This window comes from Parus major, chromosome 11 (assembly GCF_001522545.3).
Source record: "Parus major isolate Abel chromosome 11, Parus_major1.1, whole genome shotgun sequence".
Lineage (NCBI taxonomy): Eukaryota > Metazoa > Chordata > Aves > Passeriformes > Paridae > Parus > Parus major.
In genome coordinates this window covers 3,279,557-3,294,982 of record NC_031780.1, presented here as the reverse complement: position 1 = coordinate 3,294,982, position 15,426 = coordinate 3,279,557, and the positions used below count along the sequence as shown (strand labels likewise).

At 45.6% G+C, this 15,426-nt stretch overlaps 1 protein-coding gene across 1 annotated transcript in view; it reads left to right on the top strand.

Annotated features, from left to right (window-relative positions):
• ATP2C2 (ATPase secretory pathway Ca2+ transporting 2) overlaps nucleotides 1-15,426 on the top strand; it is a 25,202-nt gene that overhangs the window by 8,409 nt on the left and 1,367 nt on the right. Inside the window, exons 5-25 of the mRNA XM_015640274.3 lie at nucleotides 93-128; nucleotides 215-276; nucleotides 1,438-1,546; nucleotides 1,623-1,772; nucleotides 2,134-2,202; nucleotides 2,494-2,569; nucleotides 2,746-2,812; nucleotides 3,957-4,081; nucleotides 5,929-6,026; nucleotides 6,730-6,831; nucleotides 7,647-7,736; nucleotides 9,117-9,218; nucleotides 9,786-9,942; nucleotides 11,531-11,701; nucleotides 12,030-12,127; nucleotides 12,215-12,265; nucleotides 12,799-12,965; nucleotides 13,615-13,683; nucleotides 13,765-13,881; nucleotides 14,404-14,551; nucleotides 15,129-15,224. Coding sequence (XP_015495760.1) covers nucleotides 93-128; nucleotides 215-276; nucleotides 1,438-1,546; nucleotides 1,623-1,772; nucleotides 2,134-2,202; nucleotides 2,494-2,569; nucleotides 2,746-2,812; nucleotides 3,957-4,081; nucleotides 5,929-6,026; nucleotides 6,730-6,831; nucleotides 7,647-7,736; nucleotides 9,117-9,218; nucleotides 9,786-9,942; nucleotides 11,531-11,701; nucleotides 12,030-12,127; nucleotides 12,215-12,265; nucleotides 12,799-12,965; nucleotides 13,615-13,683; nucleotides 13,765-13,881; nucleotides 14,404-14,551; nucleotides 15,129-15,224 — 2,160 coding nt within the window. The remainder of the gene's footprint in view (nucleotides 1-92; nucleotides 129-214; nucleotides 277-1,437; nucleotides 1,547-1,622; nucleotides 1,773-2,133; nucleotides 2,203-2,493; nucleotides 2,570-2,745; nucleotides 2,813-3,956; nucleotides 4,082-5,928; nucleotides 6,027-6,729; nucleotides 6,832-7,646; nucleotides 7,737-9,116; nucleotides 9,219-9,785; nucleotides 9,943-11,530; nucleotides 11,702-12,029; nucleotides 12,128-12,214; nucleotides 12,266-12,798; nucleotides 12,966-13,614; nucleotides 13,684-13,764; nucleotides 13,882-14,403; nucleotides 14,552-15,128; nucleotides 15,225-15,426) is intronic.

Sequence of the window (15,426 nt, the reverse complement as noted above, 5' to 3'; positions counted from 1 at the left end):
CCCATGGTGGCTGTCCCCTGTCCCCTGTCCCCATGCTGGTGGCCCCAGCCCATCTCTCAGTGCCCACACGTGTACCTCCCCTCTGTTCCCAGGCTGTGCTCATCGTGGTCACCGTGGCCTTCATCCAGGTGGGTTCTGCAGGGCTCTGCTCCGTGGCCATGGCTGCCAGGAGAGAAACCTCTCCTCTAACTCCTCCTTCTTGTCCTTTTGAAAGGAATATCGCTCGGAAAAGTCTCTGGAAGAGCTCAACAAGCTGGTGCCCCCCGAGTGCAACTGGTGAGACGTGGCTGCAGCAGGGGGTCAGCAGGGAGTGGGGCTGAGAGGGCAGGACAAGCAGGAGAAGAAAATTATTCCAGGCTGTTGTGCACATAATGAGAAGAACCCGGTTTCGGGAGGGGTGGCAAAGTGAATGGGAGCAGCTCCAGGTCACAGGGAAAAGGGATGAAATAATCAGTATTGATCAGAGATTATTTGTTTAATTATTAGGGAAAAAATTAGAAAAATTAGAAATAAGGAGTAGGCACTCTGTGGAATTGAATAAATGCTAAGAGACAGGAGGGCCCCAGAAAAATCCTGCTGTACATCCCTGCAGCACCCTGTGTGTCACTGTCTGCCTGGGCAGGAAAAACCTCACCTGTGTACATATTTTTTTGTTTTAGGGTATTTTTTTCCCCCCAAGAGATGGGCACAAAGCAGCCCCTGAGTGCAGGTGGGATGGGGTTCCTGTCCTACCTGTGCTGCACACACGTGTGACAGGCACAGCCAGGTCACAGCCCATGGAGCAGCTGCAGGGTGCCTCAGACACCGCTCTCCCCACAGCTTTGATGTTTGTTATCAGTGCTGAAGATGACAAGAAAAGTTTTCCCTATTTGTGTCTTTGCAAATCAGTTTTATTGCAGCCAATAGAAATAAGTTGTGAGGCTCAGAGAAGCCTTGCCCTGCCAAAGAGGTGTGGGGTTTTCCTCTGGTCCAAAGTTCACCCTGGAGCTTACAAACCCCACTGTTGGCTCTTTGTTTATTTATGATAGGCCACCAGGAGCATCCAACTGCCTGGAAGGCTCCACTTTGAATGCAATAGTGGAATGCCAGGGGTAATTCTAGCTTTAAAAAGCCTCTTTTTAGGTTCCAGAATCTGCAATTCATTATTTAAAGCATGAAAGCACAACTTCTTATTGCTCCTCTACTGTATAATGTTGAAGTCACTTCTGAAATGTAAATCACCCATAACCTGCCCATCTGTTTATGAATTAAAACCCAGCCCAAACTGAACATAATCCTCTGCTCAGTGGTATGAAGATTTTCTGTTCTTATTTACATTGGAAGTTCTCTGGGGCAAGGCCTCTTGCTCTCTTGCCAGCCACATTCCCAAGCTTGCAGAAGGAATAAAAACCTCACAGTCTGGTTCCCTTTCTCCTTTTTTCCATTTGCCTGGTGCAGCTTAAGGGAAGGAAAACTGCAGCACCTTCTAGCACGAGAGCTGGTGCCTGGAGATATCATCTACCTGTCTGTGGGTGACAGGGTTCCTGCAGACCTCAGGCTCATCGAGGTAAATACAGCTGCAAACGAGCCTGGCTGGGAAATTCCTTGTCTTAACAGTGCCAGAAATGTGTCTTTATTATTAGGTTACAGATCTGCTGGTGGATGAATCCAGTTTTACTGGAGAAGCTGAGCCTTGCAATAAGACTGACGGTGTGCTGCTGGAAGCTGGGGACATCACCACGCTGAGCAATGTGGTTTTCATGGGGACCCTGGTGCGGTACGGGAAGGGAAAAGTGAGTCCTGACATCACTGATCATTTCCTGAGTGTTAATTACAGATTCTTTTGGTGTGGGCATGGAGTGACAGGAAAAGGTGAATGACAGAGGGCAGGGTTAAATGGGATATTGGGAAGAAATCCTTCCCTGGGAGGGTGGGGAGCCCTGGCACAGCTGTCCAGAGAAGCTGTGGCTGCCCCTGGATCCCTGGAAGTGGCCAGGGCCAGGCTGGATGGGGCTGGGAGCAGCCTGGGACAGTGGAAGTTGTCCCTGCCCATGGCAGGGGGTGGAACAAGATGGGCTTAATGTCCCTTCCAACACAAACCAGCCTGGGGTCCTCTGGGTTTTTCCACCTCCATCTCTCTTTTCTCTTTATCAGGGCGTGGTTATTGGCACGGGTGAAAATTCCCAGTTTGGCGAGGTGTTCAAGATGATGCAGGCTGAGGAGGTAACACAGTTCCTGTCTGGGGAAATTCTGGATGTCCTGGATGAAAGTTTGTGGGCAGGAGCAGTGGCAGGATTCAATGCACTGTGTTCAGTCCTGCTCCTGCCACAAAATGCCACAAAATGTGAGTGAGGGACAAGTGTCTGCAGGGAAGGGTCGAGGGTGGGAAGGGCCCAAGGCAGCTGCAGGCAGCAGGTATGGACAGCCAGGCCAGTGTGGGTCACTCACTCGGGGCTGAGCAGCTCCTCACCCCACACAACAGCCCAAGGAGAACCAGCAATCTGACTTTTCCAGACTCCCAAGACACCTCTGCAGAAGAGCATGGACAGGCTGGGGAAGCAGCTCACCCTGTTCTCCTTTGGGATAATTGGTGAGTGGGGTGCCAGGCTCACACTGGCACAGCTGGCTGTGGCACCCCTCTGCTCTCCCAAAAGCACTCGTGGGTCTGGCTTACCTGGGCTTTGCAGTTTGGTTTCACAACAGCAGCTAAAACACATTAGGGATTTTTGAAATTCTTTTTTTGATCAGATCATTTATCCCCCCCAGGTTTGATAATGCTCATTGGCTGGTGGCAGGGGAAGAGTCTCCTCAGCATGTTCACCATTGGAGTCAGGTGAGGACTGGAGAGCTCTTTTCTCTTTGATTTCCAATAAAATGTCCCAAAGAATTCCCTGTTCAAAACAATGGACATTTCACATATGAGATCTTGAGTAAAACTTTTCATAAATAGATATTTCTCATGCACTGGCAAAATTAATGTGAGGTTTAAACAGAGTGAAGAAAAACAAAACCAAGCTTGTGGGTTTATTTAATTTTGTAAACTGTTACCTCAAAAATCTTCACTGGCATCTCTCCCTCATCCTGCTGTGAATGCCCTTTCCTATCTGTGCTATGAATTTAGTGGGAGTGTACCAGCAGAAAATATTACTCTTTTCCTACTGGATTTACATCCCAAGAAAGGAATGCACATCTCATACAGCATAAAAAAACATGCACATCTTCTTAACCAAACACGACAAAAATGTGTTTTCAGTAGTGCCCATAAAACCTGTTGGTGTTGTCATGGCTCTAAAATCAATTCTTAAAAACAACAAGTGTTCTGTGGAAAGCCAAAGAACAGAGAAGCCAAAGTGACTCAGTGCCACCTTCCTGTCACCCAGGGGGATGTGGTGGCAGAGAAAAGTGGTTAATCCTGAGTTTTGGAGGGCAGATTATGGTTTTGTAAGGTCTCGTTCTGCACATGCCTAGAAGCATTCAGAGTTTTCCAAAGAATAGCTAATGTTGAATATACAGACTGTGGCTGGATTTTTCCAGCATATCAGGTGTTGCAGGTTTTGCTGGTGGGGACATTTGGGGAGCTGGTTCTGACCCCCCAGTGTGGGGTAAGAGAGGAGGTGAGGGCCAGGAGACAGTGGCTAACATGTGAGCCCTGATGCCAAGGAATATTCAACTCCCATCCTCAGAAAGTTAAATAAATGAAATTAAATCCAGCCTCTAAATCCCTGCTTAGCCAGAAATTACTGCTCTTTGGCGATGTAAAGAAGGAAAATAACCTCGCTGTCAAAATCATCCAGGAAAAGGTCAAAGGGCTGGATAAATATCCCACTTTTGTGTCTGCAGTGTGCCAGGGGTCCCAGTGGTTATCCCCTTCAGACCCTCAGGAAAACTCAGCCCTGGGAATGTCCCTTTGGCACCTTTGGGTCAGTACTCGTGGTTTGGTCCCCGTGTTGAGGCTGTTGTGTCTCTGCTGTCCCCAGCCTGGCTGTGGCTGCCATCCCCGAGGGCCTTCCCATCGTGGTCACCGTCACCCTGGTGCTGGGAGTGCTGCGCATGGCCAAGAAAAAGGTGATTGTGAAGAAGCTGCCCATAGTAGAAACCCTAGGTAAGGCTGCAAAGGGGCCCCAGGGCTTGGTTACCTGCCAGGCTCCAAAATGTGAGCTGGACAGCCACAGGCTGGCCTCAGGAGCCTTGGTCTCATCCAGAAATATTAATTGGGAACAGGCTTACTGGGACAGAGCAACCCACTCAGAATTAAATACGTTTTCTACCCTGTGTTTCTCACCCTTTTCCCTTGTTTTGGTGGTATGAACACAAACATTTGCTTGGAATGGTGCAACCCAGCCCACAGCAAGCAGAGCCCCTCTGCAGACACACATTGGGTTAAAATCTTTGTTCCTCCTTCCTCTCCATGCTCTGGGATCCTCCTGCAGATCCACCTTGTCCACTTCCTCAGTTTTTTTAGATAAAAAACCTCCCAGCCCCTCAAGTCAAGCTTGGCAGCATGAATAAAGCCATTTATCCCTCTGCAGGCTGGGTGGCCATCTCCCTGATATCCAAAGAGTCACGGAGAGAGGAGCAGAGGGGACCTTGAGAAGGCGTCCAGCACATCCTCACAGCTGCAGGGCACAACAAACCGGGATGGAATTGTCCTTCCACCTCCCCTTACCTTTAATTTGTCCCTTACTCCCAGGCTGCTGTACTCCAGGCTTGGCTGCTGTGCCCTGGCTCAGGGTAGCAGGGATCTGGAGGGGCAGACACGGTGTCTGTCTAGCACCACTCATTAAATGCACAATAAATACCAAACCTGCTCCCTGCACCTCCCAAAATCTGCTGCATGGCCAGATCCTGCAGCTAAAACCTGTCCTCTTGGGAAACACTGCTATTGTTTGAGCTGCCCTTGTTTGTTCTGCAGTTAAGGAATCCTATCACCCTGATTTTATTGTCTCTGCCCTGACCCAGGATATCTGAAACAGCTTTTCCCTCGTGAGGGAATTCGTTCTGGTAGGGCTGCACCCACAGAGGTGGAACTGCAGGTGCAGAAAAGGCACAGCCAAAACTGTCAGACTTCTGAAAAGGAGAAAAACAATCCTTCTTTAATGATTTTTTAATTATTTATTTAATTAAATTTATTTTTTTGTTATTTTTGTTATTCAATTTATATAAAAATTAGATATTGCTCTCAGCTAATCCTTCCAAAGTGCGATTCATTTCATTGCAGCCCAATCTGCTTTATTTTCTCTCCAGGCTTTTTCCTGGAGGTCATTGTGCTGATGGGGTCTGTGCCTGAGCACTGTGAAGACCTCCAGAGCCAGGGAAGATATTCACACTCAGGAGGGAGCTGGAGCCTGACTCTTGTTTTGTATTAATTTCTCCCCTTCCTGGGAGATGAAATTATCTGCAAAGTGGTGGCTCTGCTACTTCACCCTTTTGTGGTGTTCTGTAAACGGGCTCTGGAAAAGAGTGCTTTACTGGATCAGGACTGGCACAAAGCAGAGCAAAGGGGCAGTTTCTGCTCTTAGATGCCCATCTTTGAGTATTTTTTGTAACAGTCTTTCAGCCATCTCCTGATGGTTGAGGTTGAGGCAGGGAAGGGCTGCTATTCCTGATTTCCAGGAACAAGGCTTAATTGGCAGAGTGGGAATTGGATCTGTATTTTTGGGACACAGCAGCTGCTCTGTTGTGTGATATTGCCACTCAGGAACATTGACCAAGACAATGTGACCCTCTTCAGGTGTGCCCTGCCACACCTCACACCCAAGTGATGCTCACAATGCCCCAGTGTGCTCAAACCCCTTCCTTCCCTGTCAGGGAGCTCATGCATTCCTTGATCTTTTCTCCCTTTCCCCGGCGCAGTTTAAACAAAATTAGTGAAACCTGCGTTCCTTCTTCTCAATCTGCTTGTTGGGCTGCATTATCTATCAGTTCTGACCAGAGCCATGCCTGCCCCAGGTTGCTGCAATGTCATCTGCTCGGATAAGACGGGCACCCTGACTGCCAACGAGATGACGGTGACACGGCTGCTGACCTCGGACGGCTGCCAGGCTGAGGTACGGATGAGGAGCTAATCCAGCCTTTCCTGCTGGAACCCAGCAGCACTCAATTTGCCTTTGGGCTGCTTAGACCCAAATGAGGGAGGCTGGCCAGCCCCAAACCAAGCATGTTACATAAAGAGAAGGGATTTTTGCAGCCCTGGGGACAAGCAGAGGTGGGGCTGAGGGTATAAAAACCGCTCAGGTACCACAGAGATGTTCATTGCCATAATCTGCTGTTCCCTGCAGCTCTTATAAATACTGAAACCTGCCACTGGCCCATCTCCTGTAGGAATATTTATTGTAAGAGCAGCTTCCTTCTCTGCTTGGTTCCTTCCTCTATGTGCAAAATGAGGGAAAATGCAAAAAGTGAGGCAGGGAGAGGGCAGTCAGCAGGAGGGCAGGGCTTGAACAAACCCAGGGAACAAACCCACTGCTGCCAAAGGTCTGCATTTCTCCCCTGAGCTGCAGGAGACTTCTGGAATCACGACAAACAAGTTCCCTATAGGACAAACTGACTCCTTTTGTCGCCCAAAAGCCATTTTAATGTGCTATTGTCACTGTCTGAAGCCTTTCCTTTAAGCATTGCTTTGAGAGAGAAAGAAGAATCACTGTACTCCTTCAAAATGTAAATTTTCTGGAGTGCAGCCCCCTGCACACATCTCTGGTCCAGCCCTGCCTGGGAAAGGGGAAATTTCCCATCTCTGTCTCCCTCCCTCAGGTCAGTGGGGTGGGCTACAATGGAGAAGGAAATGTTTATCTTCTGCCATCCAAGGAGATCCTTAAAGAGTTCTCCAACATCTCCATTGGGAAACTCGTAGAGGTAAGTACAAATTATGGACCACCTTATCCTAGTCACATTCAATTTTAGTTGCACAAATAACTTTGGATAATTAGGGGAAAAAAACCACACTTTTGTAATTCTAAAATGGACTGTCTTGCTAAAACAGTCTCATGGGAAGACTGAGTGTGATGTTATTCCTGAAGCTTAGGAGTGAAAGGCAGTGATCACAAGACATGGAGAGACCAGAGCCATCAGCTTCAGGAGTCAATGATACTCTGGGTAAAAATACAATTCCAGCAGAAGACAGACCAATACATTTTACCATGTTCAGGTTTTTAATGTGCACAGTTTCTAGACATTAGCCAGCTACACAGTCAGTTTATAAATTTATTGTGATGTTCTCTGGGTTTCGTGTCAGCTTTACATAAAATTTTGAACATTCAGCTGTAGGCTAAAGTGAGTATTTGGTTGGTGAAATGATTTGAGCTGGAATCTCAAATGGAGATTAGGTCTTGTTTTATTCATACTGCACATTACAAACAATAGGAGGAGAGACTGAGCTTTCATTTTCATGATCTATCAAGCTCATTAGCTGTATCTCATGTTTTCTTGATGTTAATTTATCCAAAGCATAACATTTTACCAAAATACTGGTGTGTGTTATGGATTAAGTGGCTTTAGAAAACACAAGGACTGATCTCAAGTGATGCTGCTGCGGGGAAACCTTTTCCTAAAACTTTTGGGATGTGGCTCCTTTCATTCCCCAATCTCCCATCATTTCATTTAAATAGATGAAAAAACTGTGACTTCAGCAGTGATAAAACCAGCTCATGCAAACCTGTCCCTTTCTCCAGGCTGGCTGTGTGGTCAATAACGCCGTGATCAGGAAAAACAGTGTGATAGGACAACCCACAGAAGGAGCTCTCATTGCCCTGGCAATGAAGGTAAGATCCTCAGAGTTTAACATTTTTCCTGCAATTCAAATAAATAAATAAACAAAAGCTGGATTTGTGAGGTCTGGCAGCAGAGTGAGACTGCTTTAAATTCCCCAGACCGGTTTTAGTCCTCGCTTGTCTCCTGTGCCCAAGGTCGCAGATGTTACCTGTCCTTTAGTCATGGGCAAACACTTGAGCTCCTGTGCTGACAGCAGTCATTGTTTGGTTAATCCTGCAGTTAGGCTGGGTAATGCATTTCTTTTGGGCTCAGACAGGACAGCCTTTTTTATATTTCCTGCACGTGCCAGTGAAGAGTCTCCAGCAGGAAAAGAAGAGTTGAAAAGGGCAGGAACAGATTGCATGGCAGAGGGTCACCCTCATTTTGGGTCATCTGCTGGCTTTTACTTTTTCCTAGCCATGATTATGTAAAACAAGATGTTTTTTTTATGAATATTGCACTCACACTCGCAGGCAGAGCTGTGACACACCTCAAGTGTCACCTCCTCGGTGTCACCCAGCCTGTGGCCTCAGCCCTTGGGTGGGCTGTGAAGCACAGGAGGTCCCTGATGAAATGATGCCCCTGCAAACATCTGGTCTGACCTCCTGCTTTTAAAGCTCATAACTCTCTAGCAGTGAAATCACCCATTTTTTAATTTTTTCTTTTTAAACAATGGCATTTCATTTCCCCAAATGCTGAGTCAAAACCTTCCTCCTGCTCTGGAATTCAGTAGCCAAGCAATAGCAGAATATGAGGGAGGCTGTCTTTCCTACTTTTTAATGTTTGGGTTTGGTGGGAGCTGGGGACAAAGGTAACCAAAAGCAGCTTCCAGTCTCTCCCATTTCACCTGGAACACCCACACACTCTGCTGGAGCAGGATTATTGATTTGGACTGAAAGGTTTTGCTGTGAATTGCTTTCTGAGTGTAATTCATCAGGAAAAAATTCAAAACCACATCCACGACTGACCATTCTGTTATCTTCTGTTTCCTTTCTTCTTTCAAGTGGAGTTGCTGGGAAATAACCCAGAAAAGAAACCCAGGAATCTGCTGCACCCATTGATTTCCCATAGGTTTAGGGAATGGACTTGATCCTCCTTTGACCCAAAGCCTCACAAAAAGGCAGGGCAGCTCACTAATTCTTTAAAAACTTATGGCATTTGAAGCTTGATTAAAATGCCAGTTCAATTTATCCCATATCAGGCACACCAAAAGGAAAAAAATGTTGGTTTAAAATATGAATTTTGCTCTCCTCGTGTTTTCTCTTGAGCTCTGTGGTATTTGACAGCCTGGAAAGGCACAGTCAGCAGTCAATCCTTATGATATGGAAAATATATCCAGGTTTTGGCAGTGTCCAGCCTTGCAGTGCTCTTTTTGTTTTCCCTTGCATCAGATGGAATTAGCTGACATAAAGGACATTTATGTAAGAAAGAAGGAAATTCCATTCAGCTCCGAGCAGAAGTGGATGGCTGTGAAATGCACACTGAAAAATCAGGTAAAGCAAACAGAGGCAGGGGCTGGTTTCGTGTTTCTAATTGTGCACCTCAACAATGGGCATGAAATGGTATCTCCTCAGCAAATAATGTTTTCAGGAGTTAACTATGTCGGGAGAAAATGGAACAAACCTCAAAATTCCCAGCTTGGGTGGATTTTTAGCTCACAAAACTGTGTTTGAATGGGAGGAGGGAATACTTCTCATACAGTGGTTCGAGCAGGAAAACAAAAGCTCTTCAGAGATAACTGACAGGGAGAGAGAGGTCTGGTGTTTGGGACAAGAGGTTGGCCCTTTATCCCTTACTGGGTTAAGGAGCTCATTTTGGCTGATATTATGCTCTGGTTTAAAAACTCACCAACCTTTTCATTACCATGCTGTCTGTGAGGAGTGAACATGAAAAATGGCCAGAGCAAAAATATCCCATCCTATCCATAATACATGCTCCTGGGCATCTCTTGAAACAGGTAAAAGAGGAAACGGGATCTTTTCTACCCTACAGTTAGAGACTCATTCATTTAAAATGTGCTCCTCTTCTTAGATTAAGTGTACTCTCTCCTTGCTTTAAAGGATCAGGAGGATATTTACTTTATGAAAGGAGCATTTGAAGAAGTCATCCAGCACTGCACCCTGTACAACAGTGGTGGCATCTCGTTGTCACTCACGCCCCAGCAAAAAGCCCTCTACCAGCAGGAAGAAAAGCGGATGGGCTCCTCAGGACTTCGAGGTCAGTCCTTAAGCTTACAGGTTATCTGGCCTAAAACTTCCCTGCTCTGTCCTGGTTAGGATGGGCAGAGGCTCAGTCCTCACAGAATCACAGACTGGTTTGGGATGAAGGGACATTAAAGCTCATCTCATTCCCACCCCTGCCATGGGCAGGGACACCTCCCACTGTCCCAGGGTGCTCCAAGTCCCATCCAGCCTGGCCTTGGGCACTGCCAGGGATCCAGGAGCAGCCACAGCTTCTCTGGGTAATCCTTGCCAGGGCCTCAGCACCTTTACTGGGGATAATTTCTTCCTAATATCCAATCTACATCTCCCTTGTTTCACCTTAAAGCCCTGAGTTCTTAAGACCACTTTCATGATCTCTTCCCAGCATTTGCCAGAGTGCCAAGGGCTGTGTCTTAGGTCTGCTAGATGATATTTTTTGTTTTGTTTTGCTGGGTTTAAATTAATGAGTTTGAAAGGAACTGAAAATAAGCCCAGGAAATGTGAATGTTTCTGTTCCATGGAGTGCTGTGGTTGTCTGGGATACGCTCAGGGTGATGCGCTGGAGAGCTTTGTGCTGGGTCCAATCTGAGCACTGCTCCACCAAGTTTTGGTTTTGGAGAAGACAGCAACAAAAAGCCACTCTGAAAGCAGTTCCAAACACGGATTTGGGCGCTGAGATTTCTGTTTGAAGCTCGGTTCAATCCTTTGTTAGGCCCAAATCTCTCAATCTCCTGATCCCAACTGCCCACAGGAGTTTTACACACGTGTCACCTCCTTCATCACCAGAAACATCCCCTCAGAACATCTCAGACTTTCACACAGTGACACAAACACCATTCCCAGCTTGTAAGGAGATGAGGACAAGCCTTGGCAGCTGGATCTGGAGGATGGTGAAGTTAATGGACAGATTCTCCCACCCTGTGTCCTGTGGTTAGGAACTCCTGTGCAGTGCTTGATTTACAGTATCCAAATCATCTGCCCTCGTGGCAATGGCAAATTACTGCTGTGAAGGGAAGTGATTAACTCAGACAGCTGCTGCAGCTTTTGATTCCATCATCAAGGCAACACTGACATGAACCCCTGGCAAAATATCCTTGAGTGATTTAAGGATGATTGAATGCTAACGGCTGTGCACCAGGAACAGAGACAAAATGTTCAGAGCCTGCACGTTTACATGATGGGAGTTTCACTGCTGTAACTGAATTTACATTTCACATTTTTAGGTTTTAAAAAAAGTATAAGTTTTTGCAGGAATGCTATTGTTTAACTTACTAGTTTAATAGTATCTGGTTTAATATAATACTGTCCAGATCTAATCCATCTGCATTTAGGGAAGATGTGGTAGACAGCTGAAAATGAGAAAGAAGGAAATCCTAAAAGAAACATGTCAAACAGAAATGCTCTAATTCGGAGAAACTATTATTTAGTGGACTGAATTTTTTTGTCTATATAAGATCTGATTGCAATGACTAAAGATCTGCTTTTAATGACTTTTTCTGCTGGAAACAGGCAATTTTATATCTTCTCTAAATATTCCTTTTAAAGCATGTAAATACATCATTAACGATTTACTCTTGTCCTCTTTTTCTCCCCTCTGTTACTAGTCCTTGCTTTGGCTTCAGGTCCAGAACTTGGCAAGCTAACATTTCTAGGTCTGGTTGGAATAATTGATCCCCCAAGGGCTGGAGTGAGAGAAGCTGTTCAAGTGCTGTTTGAGTCTGGTGTGGCAGTGAAGATGGTCACTGGGGACGCCCTGGAAACGGCTGTGGCTATAGGTACCAAACTTGTCAGCTTTCCTGGGGGTCTGTGGTATGTCTGTCACATCAGCCAAGTGTTTTATCCCTTAATAACCAACTTTAGCATCATTCCTGTGTGTGCAGTAAAGGCTTTAAAGGTCACTGAGTTTTTGCTTTTGCATTGAAACGAATGTTAAATGGAGTGTAGAGCGGCTACGAACTCTGAGCCAAAACCCAGTAAATAGATTCCACTATTTTAGCACCAGAAATGGCAAAATCTCGGTGTAAGGCTCTTAAAATACACAGATAACATTGCTAGGATTATAGAATCCACTAATATTTAGAGTGCTGTCTCTTTTCTTTGCAGGACAGAATATTGGTCTCTGCAATGGGAAGCTGAAAGCCATGTCTGGGGAAGAGCTGGACCAACTGGCAGAGGCAGAACTCTCCTCCACTGTCCAAAATGTAATGGCTTTGATTACATAAAAAAGCCTATTTCAAATAACTTCCATCTAATACAAGATTATATTTTGTCTTTTTTTTGTCTTTCAGGTTTCCATTTTCTTCAGAACAAGTCCAAAACACAAATTAAAAATAATAAAGGTACTAAGAGCCTCTGAAATCCATTGTACAGCTCACAAAAACGAGGGGGAGGGACATCTTGATGATCTGGTCTACCCCAGCAGCATCAGCTCAAAGTAAAGAAATGTAAAACCCCAGCTAGAGCACTGGCACTGTTTCTCTGAAAGTATTAGCTGTGGAATTGGACTTGATGATCCTGGTGGGTCCTTTCCAACTTTTTATTTTATGATTTTATGGTTTTTCTTGAAAGTCTGGGCCTGCGCATACAGAAGTAAAAAAACTAGTGAGGTATTAGCAGGTATAACATCAGGAGAATCATTTCTGAGGGTTGTATTACCCTCTGCTAACTTCTGCTGGAGCTGTGAGTTTCCCTATACTCCTGAAAAAGCAGTCTCCTAATTGTTGGTCTGAGTTTTGTCCTCAGTGTGGTGCCGAGTGTGTTTTACCCTCAGAGTCAAGCAGAGCTTCTGACCTTTCAGAGCAAAAAGAGCAAAGCAAATACAGACCCTGAAATTGCCAACACGGATTGTTTGTGCTGTGTGCTCTGCCCACAGGCCTTGCAGAGGGCTGGTGCTGTGGTGGCAATGACAGGGGATGGTGTCAACGATGCCGTGGCCCTGAAATCCGCGGATATCGGGATCGCCATGGGACAAGCGGGGACAGACGTCAGCAAGGAGGCTGCCAACATGATCCTGGTGGATGATGACTTCTCAAAAGTCATGTAGGTTTAGAGATTTCTCTCACTCTTCAGCTCTTTTCTGGCTGCCCACTGCAGAGAGCCAGTTGTGTGAATGGAAGTTCCTGAATGGGAGAGCCCCAGGGTGGCTCTGACTCGTCTTTGGTTGCACAAAGACTTTCCTTCCAAGCGGTGCTGACCAAGCCACCTTTCACCTGAAAGCTTTTCTCACTGCTGTAGCTAGCTGGGGATCTGAGAGCACCTAGAAGGCTGGGTAGATCAGAGCTTTGTTTTCTGGTCAAAATTTGGACTCAGTGATCCTGGAGGAGTTTTCCAACCTTTACGGTTCTGCCTCGTACTCTGCCTCATCCAGGAAGCTGAGAGGAAAAACATCATTTGCAATGCTCTGTTGGTTCATAACAACAGGAGAGTGGGCAGGGTACAGTGAGTATAAAAATAGGGCCCAGGCCTGCTTTATGAACCAGAACCTGGCCACATGACCCAGGTTTTCAGATCTACTCCTTGATAGAGGAATTCTAAGTGAGAAGCTGCACTGACAACCTCCTGAGCTGGGCTCTGAATTTCCACTGAAATAAGGGCTACAAAAGACAATTTGTGTTTTGAGTGTCACGGGGAGCTCAGTGTAAAACAGTGTGAGTGCTCTTGACTTAATGAACTCCCCTCTCCCTTCCAGGAATGCAATAGAAGAGGGAAAGGGAATATTTTACAACATAAAAAATTTTGTCCGGTTCCAGTTGAGCACGTAAGTTCCTGTTTGCTTCAGCTCCTGTGAAAGCACCTTCGGGGTGAGCCCTGCAGAATAATATTCTTCTGTGCTTTGCAGGAGTATTTCAGCTCTGAGCCTAATTACCCTGTCAACAGTGCTCAACCTACCAAATCCACTCAATGCTATGCAGATCTTATGGATCAACATCATCATGGATGGGCCACCAGCACAGAGGTATGGAAGAGTCCCATGAGCAAAGTAATCCTGGGTTTAATATGTCTGAATCTGGCCTAGGAACACAAACTGTTGTGATTCCTCATCAGTCATCATCAGTGGCTCAATGAGCTGCACTTTTGTTCCCTCCTGGTCTTGAAAAAAGCACTTCACATTTACTTGAAGTTTTCTGTATTTTCCTGTTTTATGGTGGAATCTCTGAACTGTTCCATTTTTTTGCTAGGAATGGCCTGTTACCCTGAAAATATCAATTGCTGGTAAAATGGCCAGGGAATAGTGGGGATATGCCCCAAAATCACAAGACTTAGGAACCTCATCCAACTGCTAATTACAACTACAGCTAAATACAATTACAGCACACTCTCACAGTTAGCTCTCACTCTGGGGTGGGATACTGCTCTGATGATTTAATGTTGGTCCTTATGTCACCTTGCTTGAATATTCATGCTGCATTCCAAAGAACTGCATCCTCCAGCTCCATCCTGCTTTAATTAACACATCCTCCACTTCTCTTGGAGGCAGTTTGGGGGTTGAACCTGTTGACAGGGACACCATCAAGCAGCCCCCCCGGTGCATCACAGACACCATCCTCAGCAAATCCCTGATCCTGAAAATCTTCATGTCAGCACTCATCATCATCAGCGGAACCCTCTTTGTGTTCTGGAAGGAGGTGAGGGAAATCTGCGCTCAGATCTTGTTTCCATCAGGGTGGGTGGAGCACGAAGTGAGGGCAGTTTCTGAAGGACTTGAGAAGGACTTTCTTGAACCCATCCCATAGGGAAGGATCAGGGTGGACAGAGGGCTGAGAAAGCAGGGTCAGCTCCCAGCTCTGCTCCTGCCTCCCTCTGTTACCTCCAATTTGGTCCTTCCAATCTAGGATGGGAAACCTATTACTTGATGTTACATCAATACTTTAAGGGACTTTTCACCTCTAGCTTTCCATTTTCCCAGCAGAAAACGCCAGGTACAATGGATTGCTGTTGGTACTTTCAGTAATTTAATTTACAATGTTCTTTACTCAAAGTCCACATCAGTTTAAGAATTTAAAATACAGTTGATAACATCATAAACTTTAAAATTAGCAGAGAGAACTGAATGCCACCTCTAATAACTAGAACTAGATATACTCCTTTGTTTTACTACCCTTTGATTTGACTGGGCTCATTAAAGAGAACGTTTAATTCTTCTATTGAACTGGCATATTTTTGTAAGGTTAAACTAACCCCTGAATTTTTGTGTGCTTCTAGAATCCAAAAGGAGGCATAACTCCTCGAACCACAACGATGACTTTTACCTGTTTTGTGTTTTTTGACCTCTTCAATGCCCTGACGTGTCGCTCTCAGGTGAGATGGCTCTGTCAGCAGTAATTTCTTGTCTCAAATCACAAACTTAAACATTAGAATACCAGCATTTTGCATAGTAAGGGTTTTTTTAATGATATTTAAAGTAGTATGATTTTTATCATCTTTTTATATGGATAAAATTTTCCATCAGAGTTCAAGTGCAACTACACTTTCAATTACATAGCTCTAAGTTTGTGTTTCT